The sequence below is a fragment of the Muscardinus avellanarius genome, assembly GCF_963383645.1.
Source record: "Muscardinus avellanarius genome assembly, chromosome: 2".
In the NCBI taxonomy this organism is placed as follows: Eukaryota; Metazoa; Chordata; class Mammalia; order Rodentia; family Gliridae; genus Muscardinus; species Muscardinus avellanarius.
Genome location: NC_137787.1, coordinates 28,752,225 through 28,779,062, shown reverse-complemented (window position 1 = coordinate 28,779,062; position 26,838 = coordinate 28,752,225). Strand labels below are relative to the sequence as shown.

The window sequence follows — 26,838 nt, the reverse complement described above, 5'->3', positions numbered from 1 at the left end:
TTCTACAGAGGCTACAAGTATGTACTGGCTACTTCATTCTTCAAGTACTCTTGATGGTGTATATAAATATGACAAGTAATAATAGGACCCACATTATTAAATTTCTTGAGGCTACTATGAGTTTGAGAAATAAGTTTCAAAAAATAACACTTACGCATGGAGTAGAACTTGCTTGGGGTTTCTTTTTTCCTGCACTACAGGGTAAAATTTGTTTCTTAATATTTGTTTTTATATAGTCTTAGGAGAAGTCTGTGCCGTAAAGAGGTAGCATTTAATCAAATCATACAACACAAGGAATATAGAAATAACTTTAATTAAAAAACTTACATAGATTATAATATCAGACATGACGAAGATTTGATTTGCTTGCCAAGACAACTTGGGTTTGTCTGGCTTTTGTTTTCTTTTTTAAATATAAATGTACAATAAAACTACAGGCAAAAGTTTGTCAGTATTGAATTTGAATCCTCCCCTTTAAAGGGAAATGTATAATTTCTAATCCAGAACAAAAACTTAGAATCAAATCCCATAGTCTAGGCTAAATGGCCAGAATTTTCAGAAATATGGGTACTACAACTTATTCTTGAATAACCTTTTTACATGACAAAAAGTGATTCTTACAAATTGACCTCAACTTCCATAGAAGGGGGGGAAAAAACAGCATAATAGTTTTAAAGGGAGTTTCCTTAGTGTACAATCCTCAGTGTCCAGTATTGAGGTAATGGCCCTTGAAAAATTTTAATTCTCAATCTAGAACAGTAAGGTTGAAATGGTAAGCTATGGCAAAGAAGGAACAAATTAATTAGGAATACAACAGTATTTCTAGAATATAAATTAGTTGGAATTAACCATTCTTCAAAATTTTATAATGAAGGACTTTTCTATTTGTCACATATATTAAATTGGTATCTTCATGAGACACAAAGTAGGTTAAACTCCAGTTGAGTTTTCAAAGATGTGATAGTTTTTAAATGTGCCAGTATTTAATTCTAATTTGCTTGTCTTATGAGTAAACAGAAGGTAGCCTCTAGTTAGTACAACAGATACCAGTGAGTTCAAATAAATGAGTATTGTGTTATCTGATATAAGAATTTCCGTAAATAATTTCTATTGGTTAATCATGTTAAGAAACAAAAAACTCCCTCCATAGTCAAGACTTTTAGATGTCTTTTTATCAGTGGAAACCTGTGCTTTGTATTTACTGCAGCTTGCATTTCACAGGATAGTTAACACATGCATTTTTAAGTAGAGTGGGTCATTACCAGTGCAATTTTAAAACTCTAAAATAGTTCTGGGGCAATTTTAGTGAATTACCATATGAACAGCAAAAGAATAGCTGTCATTTGATGCACAGGGTGTGTGTGTGTGTGTGTGTGTGTGTGTGTGTGTGTGTGTGTGTGTGTGTGTGTGTGTAAGAATTATCCAGTAATGTGATCTGGCATTAAATTGCAGCAGTTAATACCTTGGTGCTTGTAATTTGTATGCTAAACACAAATAACTAGCACTGGTCTGTTGGTGAAAGGCTAGCTATTTCTGTGGTTCGAGAAGGAAAAAGACTTTTGTCTGTTTCATAAACAGTATAAAGGATTAATACATGCAGTACATTCTCTTAGTCTGGAATTGTGACCAGATAGGCAGGAGATCCAGACAGCCTTTTTTGCTTTGTTTTTCTCCTGTCTTCCTTTCAGTTCCATGGTTTTCATAACTTGTTCCCTGTCACCTATTTTTTTTAACATTAGTAAGTCCTAGGCCAAAGGTCTTAAAGTCTTCCATCGCATCTAACCGCTTTTTTGGATGGTGGCCACCCTCCGGTGCACTAGTACAGAAGGCGTCACCAGGGAAAGCATCCTTTTTTTCATCATGGCAAAATAAGGCTGCTGTGTCTTCATCCTTCAGCGGAAAAGACCGTCGCTCCCACCACAGAGACTGAAAAGGGAAATATTTTCAGTTAAGTTCCAATTAATTTGTTTTGTTTAAATTTATGTATCTAGCTATATGTAAATGCTAATTTTATACTAACTTGTTTTTTTAGCACATAAAACACAAATTTTCATTTGAACTTAATATCTCAATTCAAAATGGGACAAATTTGGTGACATTGAGAATTATTTCTTTATCTCTACCAAGAAGGGAGACTGTTGCCACAGGGCACTGGTCTTCTTTTTCAACCTCTTTAAAAGGGGTTTTAAGTTTTATTGACTTCAAAATCTTCATTTTCATTCCCATCATTATTACACATACCCATTGACTTTCTTCCCCAAGGTCCCTGCAACTTGCCATTAATTTCTATAGTCTCCACTCTCTAGTCTAGATCTGGTTCTTCTTTTCAACAGCTGTTTATAAAGAAAGGTTCATTAGTACATTCAGTTTTAGGAAATGCTTCCCTTACGGTAGGAACTGGATTTATGGGAGACAAGTAAAAAAACATTCTATAGGAGGAGAACAAGAAAAACTAATATTTACTATGTCCCATGCGCTATTCTCTGTGAATAGCCTTGTTTTGTAAAGAGCCTTGGCAGCATCCCCATTCCCTGATAGTAAGTAGACGTTAGTACAGGTGTGACACGGCTACGACTGTAGGCATGATGGAGTTAGTGTGCTGCCATGCCGATCTGTTTCATCCTTCTAGACTCAGTTGTATCACTGAGTTCGATATGTAATGATGAAGCTTAATTTGCAATAAGCAACTTATACACAATAAATTTTAAAAAGGCAAAAGGCGATTAAAAAGACATTTTACTAAGCTGAGCACAGTGTTGCATATTTGCAATGCCAGTACTTGGGAGGCTGAGACAAGGAGGATCGCAGGTTTAGGCCAGAGTGAAGTGACTTAGGGAGACCCTGTTTCAAAGTAAAAAGGCTGGAGCATATCTCAGATTACAGGCCCTTGGGCCCACTCTCCAGTACTCCACACACCAAAAAATAATAATGACCCCATCGTGTTTATTACACTGACCTTGATCTCTTGGCTTTCATTTAAAGGTGAGCCATGTGCGCACAGATCAGGGTGCTCTGTGGGGATTTCGGGAGGACTTTCGGCAGCACATTGCGGTCCGCCTCTGAAGTCATTAGGGTATTCTTTCAGAAGAAAGTCCTGTCCCTCAGCATTTTTACTATAAGCTCTAGCAAGAAAAGAAATAATTTGTTATTTTCTGAGATCTTAACATTTTATAAGCCAAAGATATCACTAAATCAGCTTACCTTGGCCGCTCTTTGTAGAGTTCTATCCAAAAGATATTTTAAAAATCATCATCTTGATCCTATTTGTTTCCTGTCTCAAAAGCTTAAACATATACTTTGGCTACTAACTGGTTTTTTGTTTCTTAACATGGTTTTCTTTTTGTTTTTTGAAAGACAAAAAAGAGCAGTTGCTTGAGCCTTAGTCTTTGCACTCCCCAGGGTATCTATAATTACAGAAATGTCATCCATAAAGGCCTCAATTCACATTTCCCTCTATATCTGGGAAGCTTTATCTCTGGAATGTGGCTAAAGAATGAGAATTCCATAATCTCATATATTAAGAGAACTCTGACCAAGGACTGTGACAAATCTGGATATCTTGAGACCAAACAAATAACACTAATTGCAAGATACCCTTTGACTGTAGTGACTGCCAGACTAAACATGATTTGACTCTTTGCATTTTTTTAAGTTTTGACTATATTTAAAATAATCAGATATAAATATAAAATACTAGAGATTCTTTACAAATATGTAGTTACTAATTGTTTTCCTTCCCCAAAGGTTTATTTGATTTTAAACATTTATTGCCAGCGTAGTGGCATATGCTTTTGTAATCTTAGTACATGAAGGCCAGAGACTGGATCACAGGTTTGAGGACAGCCTCAGCAAATAGTGAGAACTCTTATCGACCTAGCAAGACCCTGTTTCAAAATAAAAATAAAATAGAGGGCTGAAGGTATAGCTTAGAGGTACAGTGCCCCTGAATTTGCTCCCCAGTGCCATATTCACACACATGCACAAAAAGTACTTATTATTTTTGAATTATGTTAAAATGGATTGCCTAAATTTCAGTCCAGTTTTATAATGGATTGAAATCACCTTTTATAAACACAGAATTTTCATTATTAATTTCTAGCTAAGTCTATTCCTGAGACTGACAGCAAACCTGAGAAAAACAGTAAAATACAAAAACTCATTTTTACATTATGTATAAGCTTAGTATGTGCGGTGTGTCACTACACATAATAGCTGATGATACATTCTAATGATTGTCTTTTTTAGTGGTCTCATCCAAAATTTGTGTAGAATTTATATTCATTCCCCATGGGCTCCATGTTTGGGGTTTCACATTTAAAACACTTGCCTACTGTTTCTTCTGTGCCACTTGCTTTGCTCCCATAGTGACCACCTGGCTTGCTCTCTCTCTTCATATTTTCTGTGTCTTAAAGAGAAGACTTCATCAGAAAGATCTTCTTTCTGGAATTAAGGAAATATATCTGTTTTAATGGAAGACCTTTTGAAATATGAATTTCAAAATTCCTTATTTAGAGAAAAATAGCAAGCTGACTAAAATAAATGCAGTCTTTGTCAGTCAAGAAAACAAATGTTAGATTAGCCTCAGGTTCCTGAAAGGTGGGCGTCCAAAACTTTTTTTAACTTTTGACTGTTGGCTCATGTTTGAAGGCTTACCTAGATTACAAAAGGGTTGTGTTTTCCATTTGCCACAGCTTACATAAAATAGTCTCAATAATGTATTCATTCAAAACAGTTTTTATTGATTGTCCATTGATGAGTAAAAGTGATTGTGTTCAGAATTAACTTAATTAATGACTTATCCAGCTTCTAACCTATGTCACTTTTTGTTATGATACTTAGGAATTTAAAATTTGGGTTTTCAAACTAGAATTATTTTGAACTAAGAAGCTCATTGTAAGAGGGAAGGGCAGTTGAAGGTATGTCTGGTAATTGAAAAACACAATCACTGAACATAAAAAAGCTTGTTTAACAGAAATTGTCTTCTGCAAAGTACTGCTTCTAAAGACCACTTTGGCATTGGTTTGATTATATAGTATTTTTCCCTATATTTCTTTTGGTCTTAATGTAACTTTACCCATAAAGGTCTCCATCTCTCACAATTCTAAAATCAAAAAATCTGTGCCGGGCGTGGTGGCACATGCTTGTAATCCATATGCTTGGGAGGCTGAGATAGGAAGATCTCACAGGTTCGAAGCCAGCCTCAGCTACTTAGTGAGGCTCTCAGCAACTTAGTGAGATCCTGTTTCCAAATAAAAAATATAAAATAGGTCTGAGAGTATAGCCCGGAGGTAGAAAGCCTCTGGGTTCCACTCCCAGTACCACTAAATAAAATAAAATAAATCAGAGGAGGCAAATATTTCATATAATTCACAGCCTGGTCTAAAATTGTGAGGCTTATTTTAGAGTTATTCCACTTAATGTGTATATTTAAATACAGAAATGCTTATATTTCTGTATTTAATGTATTGTAATTGTAATGTTACAAGAACTGCCCTAGATATTTTGAAAATGGCATTGTAAACATGAGTATTAAGACTTTCCTCATGCAGAAAAATATGATTAATGCTGAAAAGGATGTAGATAGCCAAATTAATTCAATGTCAACTTATATAGTATACTTTGTTTTACTTTTCTCTATTCCTTTGTACATTATCTTTGCCATCAGATTTTCCCAGAAACATTTTTCTAATAGAATTAATGTTGTTTTTGAAAACCCTTGTTTTCATAGATTAAAAGAAAAAATATCAGTAGAACTAAAGGGCTTATCTTTCTTGTTAGTTTCTTTTGTGTTAAATGAAGCAGACTTCATGATATATAAGGTACAGTTAACCCATTAAATGAGAGGCAGCTTACCTCTTCTTCACCTAAGTTATGTTCATCCAAAGGCTGAAGAACCACCATCCTCCAGCTGTTGAAGATACAAATCAATTTCAAACAGCATTTATTTAAAAACCTGTCTAATGTAGCAGATTTATTTTCTTAAGTACAGTTAAATACATTAACGTATTTTTCAAGTCTTTACTTTTGACCTTATAGTGATCAATTTCTTCTTATATATGTAATAATTATCTCATGACTTTGAATTAATTCAGTGGTGTGCTGACAAACTGGTTTAGCCAAAACGGGGGAGGGGGGGGACCTGATAATGTAGTTTTTGCCAGTGTCTTTGGTATGAAAATGTTTATCATGGCCCCTTTTGAGCTATCAAAAGCTTAATAAGGGCTAACAGATTCTTCTATATTTAACAGTGAGCTCAACCAGCTAGTTCCAGCCCACCACTGCAAAACAAAAAACAATATTGTTACAGAATATCATAACCACATGAAATTCCTTATTTTGTAGAAATATTTGACTTAGGTTTATATGAGTTCTCATAGTACTGTACTTCTCAGTACTCAGAGTAATTATTAAATAAAAAAGGATGGCATTAAAATAGAGAAGAATTAACTAGTTATCATCTGGATCATATCTTGGTTTCAAGTCTCTTTGTTTCTTACTTTCTGGTACCATATTCACATTTTTTAGAAACTGTCTTCATCACTGCTAAAAATGTGGTCAATAGAAGCAGATCTGTATATGCCATAAGGGGCCCCCATAACCTTATTCTTTTCTAGCCTTAACTCCCCTTACCAATCTATGCAGAACCTCAGTAGCTTAAGCCTTGCTCACTGCCTGTGTGCCTTTGTTAAGGCGTCCCTGTGTAGCAGCATCTCTCACTCCTTGTCTTCCCGACCATCCTATCCATCTTTCTGTTTACTATGTTTATTGCTGACTTGGCAATACATCAAAATCTCCTTTTTGTGTCTCAGGTTTTCTGACTCACAGTGTGAATACCAAATGCAAAGGTGGTAGTTTTGTATCAGCAAAGTACCTTTTAGTGCCATATATATAAAAAGTACCTAAATATAACTGAATGCAAAAAATTGAGTGCAAGGAAATCAGTCTCAAACTTCTCAACTCTAATAGAAACTGAGAAGTTTTGATTCTGTGGCACTTTTCTTTAGCAGTTGTTTCCTCCACGTATATACAAGTAGGGTTGGAGAGGTGGGGGAGGCAGCCTCCTCTCAGTGAACGTTCTAATTTCACTCTGAATTTAAGTTTATTAAAGAAGGAATAGGAAAGAGATAAATATACATACCTCGGAGTAAGTATTTCTTTATATTGGAGTTTCTCTAACTTAGCGGGGGCTACTAGTGACATGGGAATCACAATGTTATCTATGTCGTAAGAACTCTCACTTCGTAATCTTCGTCGTGCAGTATTCTGCAAAACAGGATTTGGTACTGGTGTATGTAGGACTTAGTTAACTGTACTGATACCTTTTTTTCTTTAGCTACATTAAGAGACTTTGTAGTGTACCTGTGACATAAGTTGTGTTAATACATAGTCATACCAGACTATAAAATGTTAGGAAAACTGATTTGTGGCAAATGTGTAATGTGCATTTATATGCATAAACACAAGTTTATTAAGAAAGGCTATGAGATCATTTTTAGTGAGTCCTTTAGTAAAAGATTACTGTTACAATTTTCATTTGTTTTGTTCATTTATGTTAATCTAAGTTTCAGATTATTCATTTCTAAACTATAACCAAAGATAAACTGTTAGCTTCCATGTGTTTAATCAAATATATTATTTCCTAATAAGATAGTTATAAATGTACTAGTAAATAAGGATGATAGAGACCAGAAAAATATTTTGCATTTTTTATCAGCTGGTTTTATTTAAAAATATACAGAGCAATTTTAGAGTTCAGTATTTTAAAAAACCTACTTGTGATGATGAATTCTGGCTTCTTGATATAACATTGACATTAGAGACAGCAGTGAAATTGCAGTGGGATCCTGGGTCTGTGCGTTGAAAAGCAAATTCTTCAAATCTAGTTCTTTCCCCTGCCGTGGAAAGAACCATTCATAGTGTCACACATTTGATATACCCACTATCGCTGGTGTTTTGTTTGTGGTGCTAGGAATCAAACCAGGGATGCACTACTACTGAGCTACATCCCCAGCCATCTCCTCCATTGCTCAAGCTGTGGCAGAACTTGTGATCCTCCTGCCTTGGCCTCCTGGTTAGCTGGGATTATAGGCATGCACCACTGTACCCAGCTGATACAATACTACTACTATAATAATAATTAATATTAATATTATTATTGTTATTTTGGCACTACACATGGAACCCAGAGGTGGTGTTCTTCTGAGGTACAACCCCAGCCCCATCTCTGTTTTATTGTTTTGAAACAGGATCTCACTAAGTTGCTGAGACCTCACTAAGAAGCTATCGCTGGCTTCTAACCCGCAATCCTCCTGTCTCAACCTACCAGGTACTGGGATTACAGATGTGTGCCACTGTACCCAGCTTTACATGACCAATATTATTAAAATTATTTTCCCAGTTAGGTGAGAGGTGATTGATTCCTTATCTGTTTGTTGACTTGAAACTATGTATCAAAACAAAAGGAAATTATAAAAGAAGAGCCTTATCTAGTCTTGCTACAAGTATTCCATGTTCTAGGGCCTTGTAATTTTTTATCTAGTACATTTCATGTTATGTTACTTGAATAAGTTCATCCATTCTTGTCTACCTTTCTCTTGCTTTATATGTTAGAGGCGGTGCTGTCAGGACGGATTGTACTTTTCTTTTTTAGTCTTTTTTTTTTATAGCTTCTTCTGTTTTCTGTGAAATTTTCTTAACATGATATTCTGAATACTGCTGCATTTTTTAAATGTGTCTAATTAAAGTACTAATTTCTAAAGGCTCTTGTTTTCTGGTGTTCATTTTTACAGCATCCTTTTCTTCTTTCATGGTAGAAATTTCTCTTTCAGGATACTGATTAGAAGTTGACTTTTATTTGTAATAAATATATATATATCAATTTCCTTTTTTGTTCCTTCTTAGGATATTTATGTAGTTACTTAGTTTAGTTTGAATCTTTTAGAGAAGAAATAAGAATATGTTCTGATATACTATAAAACTTAATACCTAATTCATATTTACTTTTTTTTTTTTTTTTTTGGTGGTACTGGGATCCTTGGAAGCCCTTCTACCTCCAGGCTACACTCCCAGACCTATTTTTACATTTTTATTTGGAAACTGGGTCTCCTAAGCCAGCGTGGCTGGCTTCGAACCTTCACGATCCTCCTGTCTCCACCTCCCAAGCGCGGGGATTACAAGCATGCGCCACCATGCCCGGCCATATTAACATTTCTTGAATTGTTAAAAATAAACCTTTTATGGTTGGTTTCCTCAAATCAGGATTCACGCATTGAAATTGATTAGTAGTCTCTTTGTTACATAGACTGGACAAGATGTCCTTCATTTTTGAAGTTGTCTAATTTCTTTTTTTCTTTTTCTTTTTTGGTGGTACTGGGATTGAACTCAAGACATTCTGCCTCTGAGCTACACCTTCCCCCTCACCCTTTTAAATTTTTATTTGAAACTGAGTCTCTAGGTTGCTGAGAGTCTTGCTAAATTGCTGAGACTGATTTCAAACTTGTGATTATTCCGCCTCGGCTTCCCAAGTTCTGTGATTATAAGTGTGTGCCAAGATGCCTGGCTAGGAGTTGTATAATTTCTTTATATCATTTCATTTTTTCTTTTATCCCTATATTAACTATTAAAGTCAAAATTGGATCTAAAATACACATTCGGCCGGGCATGGTGGTGCACGCTTGTAATCCCAACATTCAGGAGGCTGAGACCGAAGGATCGCAGTTCGCGGACAGCTCAACTCAGTGAGACCCAGTTGCAAAATAAAGAATAAAAAATAGTGCAGGGGGTGTAGCTCGGAGGTTAAATGCCCCTGGGTTTCACCCCCAGACCTGCAAAAAAAAAAAAAAAAAAATATATATATATATATATATATATATGTATGTGTTTATATCAATTCACGCAAAATACTTTGTCTTAAGTAATATGTATTTCATAATGCATCTTACTAAGAGGTTAAAAAAAAAAGCAAAGTTTCCCTGTTTTGGTATGTGTGTATTGGAAGTTCCGTAAAAGCTAGATGATCCTTCGTTTTCTGTACTGAGCTTTAAATCCAGAACATTCTACCTCTGAGGTACACTCCTCTTCTATTTTATTTGGAACCAGTCTTGGTAAGTTGCTGAGAGACTAAATTGTCAAACCTGTGATCCTCCTGTCTAATCCTCCCAAGTACTGAGATCACGGGTAAGCACCACTGAGCCCGGCTTTGTTCTTAAGAGTAGGACACTAGGCCAGGCATGGTGGTGCACGCTTGTAATCCTCAGCTACTTAGCAAGGCCCTTCACAACTGTTTCAAAAAATAGAAAAGACTAAAAAATAGGACTGGGAGTATAGCTGAGGTAAAATGCCCTGGGTTCCATCCTCAGTACCACACACACACACACACACACACACACACACACACACACACACACACACACAAAGTGGGACACTAAAAATAATGAAACTTGGACATGTATAGAAGTATGTTCACTTTCTGTCCCAGTTTTCTCAATCACATAGTGACTTGCAGGTAGTGACTTGGACTATTATGGTGGCATTTCTAAAGATACTAGAAATAAATATAGTAAATCCAATGTGTATAATTATAGTTCTGTAAGTCTTGAGTATATATAATTAGTTTCTACTTTATTTGGTATGTTATTGATACATTACATCTGGGGAATACTTGACTAAGGAATATAATTTTATTTTCATTGGAACAATGAACAGGAATTAAAACTTTAGATGATTTGCAGCTCAGAATATATCCTGTAAGTTTTATTTTTTATCATTAATAACTGGAATTTATCTTTTCCTATTTCTGCATAAGAAAACATACTTTGTATTATCAGAAGAATTCTATCCAGTGATATCTCTTGGCTATCTTGGAACTTTAAGGAGAACTGAATAAGATGGTGCAGTGGCTCAGGGAACGCGTGGCTACTTTGTTGGAATCCCGAGGAATTTAGAAATGGTAATAATTTCTGTAAAGTAACCTGATATTGACCTAGTTTTGGTCCAGAGCAACCTTGGAGACTGACTAAATTCTGACCAGATAACAGATAATAGAAGAAAACTGGTCAGGAAACATTTAAAGGAAATCCTTAATTGTCAAGAATATGTAGATGCCTAGTCTACACATGCTGAATTAACTGGATGAGTATGTTCACAGGGTCATAATATGTTTTGTGTAGTTAGTGACTTTCTGGATTATAAATTCCCATGAGACGGGTTCTTTAAAGAGCTGAAGTTTTTATTTTCAAAGTTTTAAGTAGATGTCCATGTAACCTACCTAATGCTGTTTCACTCAAATGTCTTTTCTTTCTTCCCTGTAACAGTTGTACAGAAGATTCTGACTTTATTTGAGGCTTACATGTAGGTGAATATCCATTTCTCCACTGATTCAGAGGAGTACTGTATACTAAAACAAAAAGAAAGGGAATATAAAGCTTTAGTTTAACACAGATAATGAACATCTTAATTGGTTTTTATTTATAACTATACAATTTCAAGATATCAGTCCAAAATTACATATAATTAAATACCTAAGTACAAGATAGATAACTTTTAAGCTAAAAATACATGATTCCTTAAAAATATCATCAGGAAATGCCCAATTTTCTGTATTTGCTCCATTTTTTGAAGAGAATGAAAAGGGAAGATGACCTGTTCTCAAAGTCTCCAAATTAGTGAGGATTGGTCCAGATCTGTTAATCCTGGCTGAGGATGCTCTAAATCCTGAAGTTGCATACCCTTAAAACTGGAAGTATTTCAGGACCAAGTAAAATTCAACATGGTCACTTCAGACCATGTTGAATTGCCTGGCAATCTTACACATTTTTAAAGGGTAAATAGAGGGCTGGATGTATAACAATTATAGAGTTGCAATTATTTTGCTATTCTATTATAAGCAAATAATTTGTCCTTCTGTTACCTTCTTATTTCTTAGATGAAGTAACACTTCAAGTAGGGTCAAAAGTAGCTGATGGCAAGGGGAAGAGAGAATAGCTTGTCCTGGAAAGGCCCAAGGCAGCAGGGACAGGAACAATCAGGGAACTGAACAGGTATGTAGTGTAAAGTAAGGAGCCTGGTGAGAAAGAACCACAAGCAGGCAGGAGCCAGCCTAGATAGGTGGGCTTTAGGATTCCTCTATTACAAATATTTCCTTTCAAATGTGTTCAGAGGAATGGGGCTGGAGTTTTAGATTTGCACTGCTGGCTGCAATAAGAATTTGCATATCTCTAATTATGCTCAACTGGGTATGACTGAAATGAAGGTGGGAAGACTTGAAGCAAAATTAATAGATCATATTGACAACTTGGTGGGTAGTTAAGATACAAAGTGGGGATAAAAAAAGGCTGAGCCCTAATGTTTGGGGGTTGCTTGTGTGTTATGGTTGCATTGTTCCTCTTATCTGTGCACATTTTTTTTTTTTTTTTTTTGTGGCAGGTCTGGGGATGAAACCCAGGGGCATTCAACCTCTGAGCTACATCCCCTGCCCTATTTTTTATTCTTTATTTTGAAACAGGGTCTCACTAAGTTGCGGAGGGCCTCACTAAGTAGCTGAGGCTATCCACAAACCGCGATGTTCTAGTCTCAGACTCCAGAATGCTGAGATTACAAACATGCACCACCACACCTGGCTTTTATCTGTACACTTTAAAAGATAAGTAAACCTAGCTGGGGCATGGTGGCACACGCTTGTAATCCCAGCATTCAGGAGGCTGAGACAGGAGGATCACGGTTCACAGACAGCCTCACCTACTTAATGAGGCCTTCTGCAACTCATTAAACCCTGTTTCAAAATAAAGAATAAAAAATAGGGCTGAGGGTATAGCTCAGAGGTAGAATGTACCTGGGTTCCATCCCAGTGCCGGAAAAAAAAAAAAAAAAAAAAAAAAGATAATTAAACTTACTTGGGACATACTCAAACTTAAAAAAAAATTGAAGCACTACAAAGAATTTCCAGCCAGGCATGGTGGTGCATGCTTGTATCCCAGCATTTGGGAGGCTGAAACCAGAGGCTCGCGGTTCGTGGCCACCCAGTTCCTAGTTAGCCTCAGCTACTACTTAGTGAAGCTATTTGCAACTCAGTGAGACCCTGTTTCAAAACAAAAATGAAATATAGGGCTGGGGGTATAGCTCAGAGGTAGAATGCCCCTGGGCTCCATCCCCAGTACCACACACACACACACACACACACACACACACACACACACACACACACAATTTCCATATGCCCTTTATGCCCTTTTCTCAGATTCCCCAAATATTAAATTTTGTCACATTTGCTTTACTTTTCCTTCAGAACTTAATTTTCCTCCATGATGTTTACCCCTTAATTTATCTTCACAAAAGAACATTCTTCTATATAGCTACATGTGTCACAAGACAAATTCAGAGTATTATGCACCTGTTAGACCTATAATGTTCTTTGTCAAAAATTCCAATCACTCTTTTAGTCTCTAAAGTCTTATATCTGAAACAGTTCTACTGTCTCCCTTAACCTTTCATAACCTTGAATATTTTGATAACTACAAGCCCTTGAATTTGTTTTGTGTGGTATTTCCTCATGAGATGAATTATGTATTTACTCTTTAACTCTATTTTACTTCTCCCCACTTCCTAGATGCCTGATGCAAAATCTAATAGTGTAGAGTAAATCCAAACTTGGTGGTAAGGCATAAAAATATCTGTCTGCTTACTTTTACAAAATTCTCTCTGCAAGAATATAAGCTATCTGAACCGGGCGTGGTGGCGCATGCTTCTAATCCCCGCGCTTGGGAGGCTGAGACAGGAGGATCGCGCAGGTTTGAAGCCAGCCTCAGCTGGCTTAAGAGACCCTGTTTCCAAATAAAAAATATAAAATAGATCTGGGAGTGTAGCCCAGAAGTTGAAGGCCCCTGGGTTCCATCCCCAGTACCAAAAAAAATATAAGCTATCTGCAGATAATTGAACACATCACATTGTTTTCTATCTCCGTGTTCTGTGTTTTTTTTCTATTATTTAAATCCTGCATTTTAATCACCTGGGACCTTATTAAAGTGCAGAATCTCAGGCTCTATTCTAGACTTCTTGAATCAGAATCTGCCTTCTAACAATATTCTTTAAATAATAAATTTGCACATTAAAGTTTGAGAAGTACTGATTTGGAGTACCCGAATGTTCCTTCTCTAAATTGTTCCAAGATAACATTTGGCATTGCCATTTTTCCCTTAAGCTCTCTTTTACTCTTGTTCTTAGTTACAGACTCCTTTATAAAATATTTCTCTCGTACCTTATAATAGCTGCTCATAGCTACTTTCCCTGTTTGCACTGTAACTTCTTTGATTTCCTCTGATTTGCCTTTAATAATCTGCCTGGCAGATTATTAGATGTTGAGCTCTAGTTATAACTAATTCTATAGAAATCATTACTAGTTAAAAAAAAAAAAAAACTACTGACCAGGTATATAAGAAAGATATACAGGATGAAACTTAGTTAATGTAAATAATGTTTAATTTAATTTGGGGTAATAATGGTAGGAGATAAGAGTTTGATATACAAAAAAATACCTCATTGATTTGTCTGCAACAAATAGCTCATTGATATTGCAGCATTTAACTCAAGTTATTCCATCTCTATCCTGTTATATGTGACAAGTAACATGTCATTACATTATCAACAGATTGTTGTGTGTCTTAACATTTATGCTGCCTTAAGTCAAACAGTAGAGTAATAACGTACCATATATAATAAGGATAGATGTACAATTGTATTTTTTTATCCCATAACACTCTTATTTCTGCAGATGGTTGCCTAACATTCCTCTGATTAGAGACTGTCATTTAGGTATTCCCTAGTAGTTGAATATCATTGTTGTTATTATCATCACACTACTTCTATTGTGGAAATTCTTAAAATAATCATGTTTATGGGTTAAGTGTTTTCCTTTTTTTGGGGGGGGGGTGGCGGGAATGTCTCAGGATAAATCTCCAGGAGAATTAGATCATGAAGAAGTACTTGTGCATAACTTCTATCTTCTAGTACTTCATTCTTTCTTTAGCTATGAACATTTGTTCTTTGTCTTTGACTTTCATTTTTTAAAAATAATCATTTTTACTGTGGAAAATCTTCAAAGAAATACAAAAGTCTAGGATGAACTTCCATGCCCTGTTTCCATCCTTACATGAGGTTTTAAGATACATTTTGTTGTTGTTGTGATACTGGGGATTCAACCCAGGGGCATTCTATCTCCAGGCAATACCCCCAACTCTTTATGTTGAAACAGGGCCTCAGTAAGTTGCTGAGGGTCTCACCAAATTGCTGAGGCTGATCTCAAATCCATCATTCTCCTGTCTAAGACTTCCAAGGACTGGGATTACAGGTGTGTGCACCACATCCAGAAATTTTAAGATATTTTTAAGGTTGTATATTCTACTTTAGTAGATATGTGACCATATATCTATTACATTCTTCACGTTGTTTTCGTTATCCTAAAAATGCTAAGACGAATATATTTGTGAATTATGATTGTTCATATTTAGGAATGGAATAAGATACTTGGAATAACTAGGTCAGAATACACAACGATTTAGTAAATATTTATTTTGACCAAGTACAAAAATAAACCAGGTAGTTTTCCCCACCATGAGCTTACAAAAATTAAAAATACATAGTTTAAAGGCCATGTAAGTGCTTCCCCGAAAGGCTTGTAGCAGCTCTCAGTTGATCTGAAGTATTTAAGAACGTGTACCAGAACTGACTGTAATGTTTAAACTTACCAACATAAAAGAATGTCGGGAGTTGCTATCTAATGTCACTGATAAAAGTTGGTTGTTTAGGGCATGGACTTTGAGTCAGAATGCTTGAGTCTCAGTCCTAGCTTTACCACTAGCACTGCCACTATTCAGCTATGATTTGGGGAAGGCTATTCAAGCATAATAATACTTACCTCACAGGTAAAAAGAATTAATTGTAATATAAAGTGATTCTAATATAAAGTTCGTCAACCAGTTCTGGCCTATAAAGAGTGCATCATAAGAATTTGTTGTTGTTAGCATGTATTGACTAAGCCACCCTTTCTATACTGATAGGAAAATACCGCTTTCATCAACCGGGGCCTATCTTTAGGCCTTTTATTTAGTTCTCTTGACCTGACTTCTACCAGAACCACCTTATTTAATGATTATAACTTTATAAAACATTTTGATATCTGACACCTCCTCCTTTAGGTCTTTAAATTTTTATTGGCAATTCAACATTTTCTGAGGTAAATTTCAGGATAACTTTGTTCAAAAAGATTTTGATAAGAATTATATTCTATGTAGAAATTAGTTTGGGAAATACATCTTAAGTTTACAACACTATCTTCTAACAAGAATATGGGTTATTTCTCCCCATAGAGGAACATCCTCTCATGTCCTCAGCAAACTAAGTTTTCTTTATGTAAGTCCTTGTTAAAGTTTAATCAGAAATTTGTTTTCATTGTCACATGTCTAGGTTTCTTTATTCCTTTATATAGTCTGTCTAGATATTTATAGTATTTATAAAAACTGCTGATGTTTTTGTTCTAGTGGTAGGGAGTGTAAACCCAGAGCCTTCCTACCTCTGACTTACACCCCAGCCCTAAAAGTTGCTGCTTTTTACAATAAAATTTAAGTTCCAACAGGCATTCTTTGGCTCTTGAGTTCTTAGTTTGTACTACTTTTTTCACTTTAAGATTGTAGGTTTATAAATGATCTAAACTTGTTAGAGTTATATATAGTTGTGTTTAAGCATAAACAATGTTTTCACAGCTCTTTCAGAGCACATTTCATTATAATTTTTTAGTTTTATGTTGTTTTAGTTTTATTAAAAATTCCTAGAACCAACCATCAGAATTTATTTATGATATGAATGTGTAAAAAATTTTACTCCAAAAGACTAATGTACTTTTTGTGGAATGCTTCTCTACTTTCCCATTGATAAATAATTTGTCCCTGATCCTAAAGTAAAGAAGAAACTATATAATCTGCTCCACAATCTGCAAATAAAATACTTTCTATGCTATGGATTTTGGGCATGTTCCTGTGATAGGATTTCTCAAATTTTCCAGTAATTCCTTGTATATTTTCCTTTTTAGTCTTCCCAATTCACTATGAAATAAGTTAAATCAGATTTATTAGAACTTCAAGTTACATTGTATTAAACATGATCTACCAAAGAATTGATATTCTTACTAATTTTATCATACAGGAATTCTATTTTTCCATATTTAAATTTTCTACAATCAATAATTCATAAATTTCATTCAGTAGGTAGCATACATTTCTTGTTTTCCTTTTTGATTCTGGGGATGGAACTCTGCACCTCACTCAGGCTAGGCAACTCCTGTGTGTTTTCTATTTGTTGTGTGAGATCAATGAAAAGTGAGTATTGAAAATTAAGGATTCGCTGGGCGTGGTGGCGCACGCTTGTAATCCCAGCATTTGGGAGGCTGAGACTAGAGGATCGCGGTTCGCGGACAGCCTCAGCTACTTAGTGAGGCCCTCTGCAACTCAGTGAGACCCGGTTTCAAAATAAAGAATAATAAAAAAAAATTGGGCAGGGAGTGTAGCTCGGAGATCAAATGCCTCTGGCTTCCATCCCCAGACTCGCAAAACAAAATAAAACAAAAAAAAATTAAGGATTCATTCTTTTGCTAAATTTTATTTACTTAGAATGCAAAATATGAAAGATATATTAAAGGTTTATAAAACACAAGATTTGTAAATGTAACATACCAGGTGTTGGTGATATGATACAGTCGTCTACAAATTTATTTTCAGCAAGATCTCCTTTTACTTCAGTCTTTTTAAATAATGTTTCAAAATGAAAATGAAGAGGCACATCTAGAAAAATAAAAAAATTTTTCATTAAACACTATTCTTTACAGACTAATAATTTTTCTTCCTTTCATACCTAAACTTAGAGAAATAAGTTAGAACTTCAAGAAATATCAAAATACTCTCCAAGCATGGTAGCAGTAGTTTAGAGGTTACTGATTAGGTAAAATTAATAAATAAGATGAACAACTTTATGAATTTCCTAAAAATAGTATGTAAGATGAGTAGTAATTGTAATTACTAATAAATACTATTCATAGATGAAACAAATGTACCCAGTAGGTCTTTTCTGTGACACTGGGGATTGAATTCAGAGACATTCTACTTCTGAGCTACATACCCAGCCTGATTTTATTTCTTACTTGGAAATTTATGTCTTATTTAGAAAACTGTAATCCTGTCTCAGCCTCTCAGGTACTGGGATTACAAGTGTGTGCCACCACGCCTGGTTCCCAGGTCTTTAAGAAAGCCTATGACAAACCAGGCTGACTTATATCCATTTCACTCTACCCCTACCACCAAGAGCATTTGAAATAGAGAGGCTTCCAGAGGATATCATTATATGGTTCTAATAACTTGCCTTAACTTAGAAGCAACCTTTTATGAAGCTGTCAATCCTCATATTCTCTTACTTTACTAATATTACATTTACATAGGCCAAAAACTGATGGAAAAACTGCCTTAAATACAGTTTAGGGAATTCAGCTTACAATGTTTGTATGTTTTATACCCTTACATTAAAGGGGACCTATGCAATAAAAAGTTGTGTACTGCGTTTATTAATTAAAGGGTTTTTTTATTTCAAAAATGCAAAAATCATCTTTTAAAGTGTAATATATACCTAAGCTTTTCCATATGAGGGGAGGGAAGTAGTTCACAAAGCAGTTTGCTACCCAAAGACATTTAGACAACTAGTTACAAATATATAAATCAGGATAGACTCAGGAAATATCAGTATTTTAAGCACAAAAATGTATCACTTTAAAAAAATACTTATAAATATGCCAAAAAAAAAATGGGCATGATGGTCCATGCCTATAATTCCAGTCAGTACTTGGTGAACTGAGATGGGTTTGAGGCCAGCCCTCAATTTAGCAAAACCTTGTTTGAAAATGAAAAGGGCTAGTGGGGGTATAGCTTGGAGGTAGAATGCCCCAGAGTTCAGTGCCCAGTACCAAAAAGAAAATAATGATAAAAGCATGGTTCTGGGAAATGTCTCTCAGATCAACGCCTAGCTCCATAACACTAGCTGAGGATTTCTTGGGTAAATAACATCCTCTAAGCTTAATTTTCTCATGTAAAATGACGAGGACAGTAGTATCTAGTTTCATGGGATTTGTAAGAAACAAGAAAAGTGCTTAATCTACACAGGGCCCAGTATGTGCTAAGACTAAATGTTAGCAGCATTATTATACTATTTCTTCCAACTAAGGTTTTCTCAAAGATGGGACTAAAATAATTCCTATTGGTAACTTTAAAAGAACGGTATAAGCCAGGCGTGGTGGCGCACACTTGTAATCCCAGTGCTTGGGAGGCTGAGACAGGAGGATCGCGTGGGTTCGAAGCCAGCCTCAGCTAGTTAGTGAGGCTCTCAGCAACTTAGTGAGACCCTGTTTCAAAAATAAAATATAAAATAGGGCTGGGAGTATAGCCCAGAGGGAGAAAGCCTCTGGGTTCCACCCCCAGTACCACACACACACAAAAAAGAATGGTATAGCTAAGTTGCCATTCTACTACTGATAAGAACTAAACTAAGATTCAAGGTAGGGCAGTAGGTATAAAAAATGGTATATTACAAAAAGAAACAATATTTTTACTTTGAAAATATAAATGACTATTACCACAAACTGAAAGGGAAACAAAGGGCCATTTGAGAAATTCCCCAATAAAGAGGAGACCCTGAGATAACCAATGTTTTTCTACTTGAAATATTTACATTAAATAGAATAGAAAGACTGGAAAAGTTCCCTCCAAATTTCAGAACTGGCAATGTAAAACCGCCTTAAAGATAAGGGGATGTATATGCCTCATTTATGGAATTAAGAGATTCACAGATTCTCTAGAGGCTCAAGTGGAAACTACATATAGGCAGTTTTCTTACCACCTGAAGAAATATGATATTGATTATAAATGGAGAAATACTATACAACAGGGATAAAACTCATTAAAACAGCACATTAGAAAAAGAACACTGAATTACTACTGAGAAACATTTCAGTAACAGGTATGGTATCAATAAAATGCTCAAAGTTTAACAAAGGCGATTAAAAGGTAGTTATCAAGTTAAATTTGGTTAAAAGGAAGTTAAATCAGTTTACACAGAACATTACCTCTGTATGTGACTAGATGAGAACTATTTAATTTTAGTGAAAAATGATAAAACTTTATTAGACTCTCTGTAAATTTTAAGATTAGATTGCACTAAGTAGATATTCAGAGTTACTTAGAGTCTTTTCTGAGGAGGCTTACCTGATGGCAATGACAGGACAGAATGAAAAGAAGAATCTAACGCTGAGAGCCGTTCTCTTAACCTCTGAGACTGTGAACTGTGCTCCCAGTTACTCCAAGTTGAAGTTGACTGCAGGCATGGCATTTGTGTAGTATTTAAAAATGTTTCTTTTGAAGGCAAAGTCTGCAAGGAAAAAAAAATAATAAAAGACTTCATTTTTCCTTCAAGACTGAAGCAAGATAACAGTTATAATGCCAAATCTGGATGACACCACTCGAGGCACCTTGGTTTAATAAGTTACCAGAAACGAAAAGCGCTAAAATGACAAATGAAGCCAGGAATCTGGCAGGGTCTAACTAGCCTCTAGCCTGTTTAAGTTTTTATTTTCATTTTTCGGGGGCAGGGGTTGAACCCAAGGACATGCTACCTCTGAACTTCACCCCCAACCCTTTTGAAATTTATTTTGAAACTGGGATCTCAATAAATTGCAGAGGCTGGCCTCAAACCTGCAATACCTGACTTAGCCTACCCACAGGTGAGCTGTACCACAACTGGCCATTTTGGTTTTTCAATGTGAAAAGTAATGTCTATGAAAATAGGCCTTTTTTCCATCCTAGAAAATAACAGTAAAAATAAAAGAATCCATGATTATAGCCTATCCATTTATTTATGCCAGATTTATTTCTTGGAATAAATTTTTTTTTTTTTTTGTGGTACTGGGGTTCCTGAAACAACTACCTCTGGGTTACACTCCCAGACTTATTTTTATATTTTTTATTTGGAAACAGGGTCTCTTAAGCCGGCGAGGCTGGCTTCGAACCAGTGCGATCCTGTCTCCGCCTCCCAAGCGCAGGGATTACAAGTGTGCGCCACCACGACTGGCGCGAAGAATAAAAGTTTGTAGTTCACTTTTATTATAAAAGCCTTACAAAGCATGGTGGCACACACCTGTAATCCCAGTACTTGGGAGGGTGAGACAGAGCAACTGAAGGTTTGAAGCCAGACTCAGCAATTTACCAAGACTCTTAGTAACCTAGTGAGACCTTGTTTCTAAATAAAAAATAAAACAGGGCTGGGGGTGCAGTTCAGAGATAGAACGCTTCTGGGTTTAATTCCCAGCACCAATCAATCAGTTTCATTTCTTTCATTCAACCTTAATACCTTCTTGTTTCATTATTATTTGGGTGATTTCATCATACTGGATGGACTCACCAGTTCAGTAGAAAATAAAAGCAATGAAAGGAGATTTTCTTGTTTTGTTCCCTGATTATAAAATGAATGATGTGACTGGGCATGGTGGTAAACACCTGTAATCCCAGTGCTTAAGCTGCGGAGACAAGAGGATTGCAGGTTCAAGGACAGCCTTATCAAGTAGTGAGATTCTCATCAACCTAGTGAGCCTGTTTCAGAATAAAAATAGAATAGGGCTGGGGGTGTAGCTCAAATGTAGAATGTCCATGGGTTCAGTTCCCAGTACCGCACACACACACACACACAAAATGTGAATAATTGTGTTTTGGTATCCTAATCATCAGGATATATTTCTAGTTTGCCAGAACTTTGAAAAATAGATTAACATTGAATACGGAAATTAATACATGCTTTTTCTGAACCTACATAGCTTTTTAAAATCAGTGTGAACTGCATTGATAATTTATTATTATTAATTTTTTTTTTTTTGCGGTACTAGGGGTTGAACTCAGGGGCATTCTACCTCAGAGCTATATTTCCAGCCCTATATTTTTATTCTTTATTTTTAAACAGGGTCTCCCTAAGTTGCAGAGGCCTTGCTAAGTAGCTGAGGCTGGCCTCGAACCTGCAATCCTTCTGTCTCAGCCTCCTAAGTACTGGGATTACAAGTGTGTGCCACCATCCCCAGCTCCATTGACAGCTTTTTAAGTGTCAGATCGAACTTTGAATTTGTTTTATTTTTTTATGTAGTACTGAGTTTTGAAGTCAGGGGCATTTTACCTCAAGGCTATATATATAACTTTTAAAAAAAATAATTTTGTTGGTGCATTGTACTCGCACATAATTATGTACTTGAGAGTATTTTTGTTTGGAAACAGGGTCTTGCAAGGTTGCTGAGGGCCCTGCTAAATTTTGAGGCTGGTCTGAAACCTGTGTGCCTCCTGTCTCAGCCTCCCAAGTACTGTGATTACAGGCATGCATAATAGTGCCCTGCTCAAACTTGGATAATTTTTTAGGAATTTTTCTATAGGTTATCAATCTTACTTTTTTCAAAGAGTAATCAGTTTTGTTGACTTTCTGTATTGTAGGTTTATATTTCACTGGTTCTTTGTTTTCCTCAGGATTAACCAAGTATTTTTTTATATTTCCCCTTTTAACTTGTACTTATACAAGATTCATTCACTCTTCTTTTAGTGGCTTCCCTGAAAATTGCAATGTAAACCCTTAACCTATTGGCTTTTATAGTCTAACACAAATTATTCCTTTAATGATTCCCTGAGCCATGACATTAGAACTCCATTTACTCTACTTTTGTATTGTCATTGTCAGGAATTCCACACATATTTACTGCCCTGCAATATAGTACCACTGTTATTTTTACCATCAGCATTCATGTATATTACCTGTATATTTATCCCTTTTCATTGCTCCTTTAGTTCCTTTAGTTCCCTACTTTGATCTGGGACCATATTCATTATCTCTTTTTCTATTACCATAGTATAGATTAGCAGTCAACAAATTCTTTGTTTTTGTCTCAAACATTTGTACATTATCTGTTTTTAATAAAATTTTTGTGGATATAAAATTCTTCTTTTATTTTTCCTTTTTCAGTTCTCTAAGGAAACTTTTTTCTGACTTCTCTTCCACTATTTCTGTTGAGTAGTTTGCTACAGGTCTTTTTGCCACCATTTGAAGATAATATGATGTGTGTTTTGTTAGTGGGGACTGAACCCAGGGGCATTTTACCTCTGAGCTATACCCTAACCTTTTTATTTTTTGTTTTGAAATAGGATCTCACTAAGTTGCTGAGTCTTATTACATTGCTGAAGCTGTCCTTGAACCTGCGATGTTCCTATCTCAGCCTACCAAGTACTGGAATTACAGATGTGTGACACCACACTCAGCTGAAAATGTCTTTTTCATCCCTGGCTGCTTCATTATTGTCTCTGCCTTCACTTTTTTATTATCATAATGTGTTACCTTAGTCTGTTTGGGCTGCTATAACAAAATAACATAGATTTGGTGTCTTGTAAATAACAGAAATTTATTTTTCACAAATTTATTTTCCAAAGAGCTGGCAAGATGTAGATCAAAGTGCTTTCTCATCTCCCCATGGCTGTATTCTCTCTGGAGTGCCATATGATGTGGATGGGAGTGCTGTGTGGGCTCCACTGTATAGGGTATTAATCCCATTTCTGAGGGATTACCCTCACAATCTGAGCATCTCCCAAAGGTCCTACCTTCAAACACTCACACTGGACATTAGATCTCCACTTATGGGCTGGGAAAAAGCATTCAGTCTACAGCATGCTACTCTGTTCGCCTTCCCCCAGCATCACTCATTCCAGCATCACTTAAAAAAACCCAAAGTCAGCTGGGCATGGTGGCGCGTGCCTGGAATCCCAGTACTTAAGGCTAAGACAACAGGATCACAGGTTCCAGGATGGCCTCAGCAAGGCCTTGTTTCAAAACAAAAGCTGAAAGGGCTAGGGATATAGTTCAGAGGCAGAATGCCCCTGGGTTCAATCCCAGTATTGCAGACAAGTAGAGTTTCATCAAGATGTGATATGAGCAAGACTCAAGGTACAGTTCATCCTGAGGCAGATTCCTCTCCAGCGGTAACCCTTTGAAACCAACAAATTATGCCTCCAAAATATAATGACAGGACAGACACAGGATAGACATTACCATTCTAAAATGAGAAGTAGGAAAGAACAGTTACATAATGACATTAAAAAAAGGAAATCTAAACATTTGTTCAGGTACTAAATCAGCTTCAAAGTATAAGGAAAACCTGAAAGAGCTAAAAGATGAAACTGACAGAAGTGCAAAATCAATAAGGATGTAAAGCATGACCACAGTCAGTACTATCAACTAAGTGAACCTAGCAAACAGAAAAAACCACCGACTCCACTCTGTAAGGCTGCATGGAATAGAATATTCATATGCTATATGATCAAAAAATATGAACTGAAAGGGAATAAAATCATATAGAATGTGATTTTCAACCACAAGGCAATTGAATTAGAGATCAGTAACAGACATTTGGGAAATACTCAAATTCTTGAAAATTAAACATAGTTATTGCTGGGCATGGTGGCCCATATCTACAATCCCAGTACTTGGGAGGCCAAGACAGGATGATAGCAGATTCAGGGCCAGCCTCATCAATTCGGTGAGGCCCTCAGCAACTTATGGAGATCCTATTTCAAAATAAATAAAATAGGACTGGGGCTGTAGCTTGGAGGTAGAATGTCCCCAATTTCCATCCCCAGTACCAAAAGAAAAAAAAGTTGGGAAAAAAAGCAATTCAAACCAAAGTAAACATCATTTACATATGATACCACCACATACCCAATAAAAGAGGTAAAAATGGATTGATGATACTGTGTTAAGGCAACAATATACTGCTTGTGGTAATGTGATACTATCAACTACATTGCAGAAGACTATTTACAAGCAGCTTAATTCATGATGGCCCCAAATCAGCAACAACTCAAATGTTCAACAGCAGATAAATAAATGGTGATACACACACGTGCAATAGTCTTCACTCCTACTAATCCCTTTCACTCCTACTGGCATCATTCTAATGTATTTTATGTGTATCCTTTCATGTGTATGCATCATTATGGAGCACACCATATAGTGGGGGTGGGGGTAATAGAGATTGAACCCAAAGGGGGTCTGCCTGATCTACACCTCAGCCCTATTTTATTTTTATTTTGAAACAGGATCTCACTAAGTCACTATGTATTAGGCTTCAACCTATGATCCTCTTCACAGCCTCCCAAGTACTGGGATTACAGGTGTGTGCCACCATTCCTTGACCCAAACAAACTAATTTTAATATTTAAATCTACATATATAATAATGCTCTGGATATCTCACTTTGGGTCCATTTGTCTATCTTGAGCCAGCACCCATACTATACTTGACTACTGTAAATCAGTATCTGGAAGTCCTACTACTCATTCACACCCTTACTTTTTTTTTTTTTTTGTAGGTTTGGGGATGGAACCCAGGGGCATTCGACCTCTGAGCCCTACCTCCTGCCCTATTTTTTATTCTTTATTTTGAAACAGGGTCTCACTGAATTGCAAAGAGCATCACTAAGTAGCTGAGGCTGCCCGCGAACCACGATTCTCTGGTCTCAGCCTCCCAAATGCTGGGATTACAAGCATGCGCCACCACGCCCAGCTTACACCCTTACCTTTTTTGTTAAAAAAAAAAAAAAAAATTGGGTTACTACGTTTCAGAAAATCTAGCTAAATTTTTTTCTAGCTAAATTTTTGACAAAGATTACCTTCAGTTCAGGAGGCTAAATGTCTCCCACTATTTAACATTTTATATCCTATATAAAAGGTTTAAATTTATTTCTATAATAAAACCTCCAGAGGAGGCCAAGAACAAAGGCTCCCAGCTCTATAAATTTATCTGCCCTGGCCTGATGTCAGGTCCACCAATCGGAGAAATACACAACTGCTTTGCTCTCCCTCTCTCCTAATGCCCCATAAAAAGCCCCTAATCTGTAAGGAAGAGGGTTCCTGACTTTTGTGGACTCTTCCCTGTCAGCTCCCCCTCTCAGGCTTTACTCCAAATAAAGCCTATTCTGGTCTGTTGAGCTATGTTTCCCTTTTATCCCTATGTTTTCTAACTAGGTTTATGCATTCTCTAATAATTCTTAGAAAAAACTCTGATCTTGGTAACATGTTATATTTTTAGTTGGTTATTATTTATGTAGAGAAATGGTGTTCTAATTGTAGATTTCATTGTATTTCCTATGAAATTATTTCATTGGAAAATAATAGTTTTATTTCATCCATAGGTTCAAAGAGACTTTCCCTCAGAATTTTGTTGCCACTCTTCCCTTGTCTGTAGTCGTCTAATTATCAGGATTTCAATGGCAACTCCATTCTTACCCATTGCAGGACATATGTTTCATTGTTAGCTTTGTTTTCTGTTCAGAAACTTAAAGATCTGATGTCCTAGATATTCAGAAATTTTATGATAATCTAAGTGTGGGCCTTTTAATTCATAATGTTCAACAGATAATTAGCCCATTCAAACTGATGATACCCTATCTTTTTATAGGTTTGGGAAATATTTATGTATAATTTTCTCTGTGTTCTGGGAAATTTCTATTACTTTGTTCTACTTTTTACATTGAAACTTTAATCCAGCAATTTTATTTTTAATTTGAAAAGGTACATTCTTGTTTTATGTTGGCTTCTTTATTACAGTATAGTGTCCTGGAAGTTATTTTCTGTTCTTTTATCTCTTTCCACCAAGGTCAGCTATACTGCCTTGGTCTTTTCCTGCTGCCATGTCTTCCTTCTGTGTTTAATTAAGCAGGTATGTCAGAATGCTGTAACTCTA

At 36.0% G+C, this 26,838-nt stretch overlaps 1 protein-coding gene across 2 annotated transcripts in view; it reads right to left on the bottom strand.

The window, feature by feature from the left end:
- Positions 1-1,716: 1,716 nt before the first annotated feature.
- Positions 1,717-26,838, bottom strand: part of KANSL1L (KAT8 regulatory NSL complex subunit 1 like) — a gene marked incomplete at both ends in the record, with an annotated part of 100,952 nt that continues 75,830 nt past the window's right edge. The window contains 9 exons of one of the 2 annotated variants that reach the window (XM_080689983.1): positions 1,717-1,926; positions 2,957-3,122; positions 4,328-4,440; positions 5,854-5,908; positions 7,139-7,263; positions 7,774-7,892; positions 11,267-11,395; positions 17,718-17,825; positions 20,289-20,451. In XM_080689983.1, coding sequence (XP_080546109.1) covers positions 1,717-1,926; positions 2,957-3,122; positions 4,328-4,440; positions 5,854-5,908; positions 7,139-7,263; positions 7,774-7,892; positions 11,267-11,395; positions 17,718-17,825; positions 20,289-20,451 — 1,188 coding nt within the window. The remainder of the gene's footprint in view (positions 1,927-2,956; positions 3,123-4,327; positions 4,441-5,853; positions 5,909-7,138; positions 7,264-7,773; positions 7,893-11,266; positions 11,396-17,717; positions 17,826-20,288; positions 20,452-26,838) is intronic. The other variant, XM_080689984.1, reaches the window with a different exon arrangement.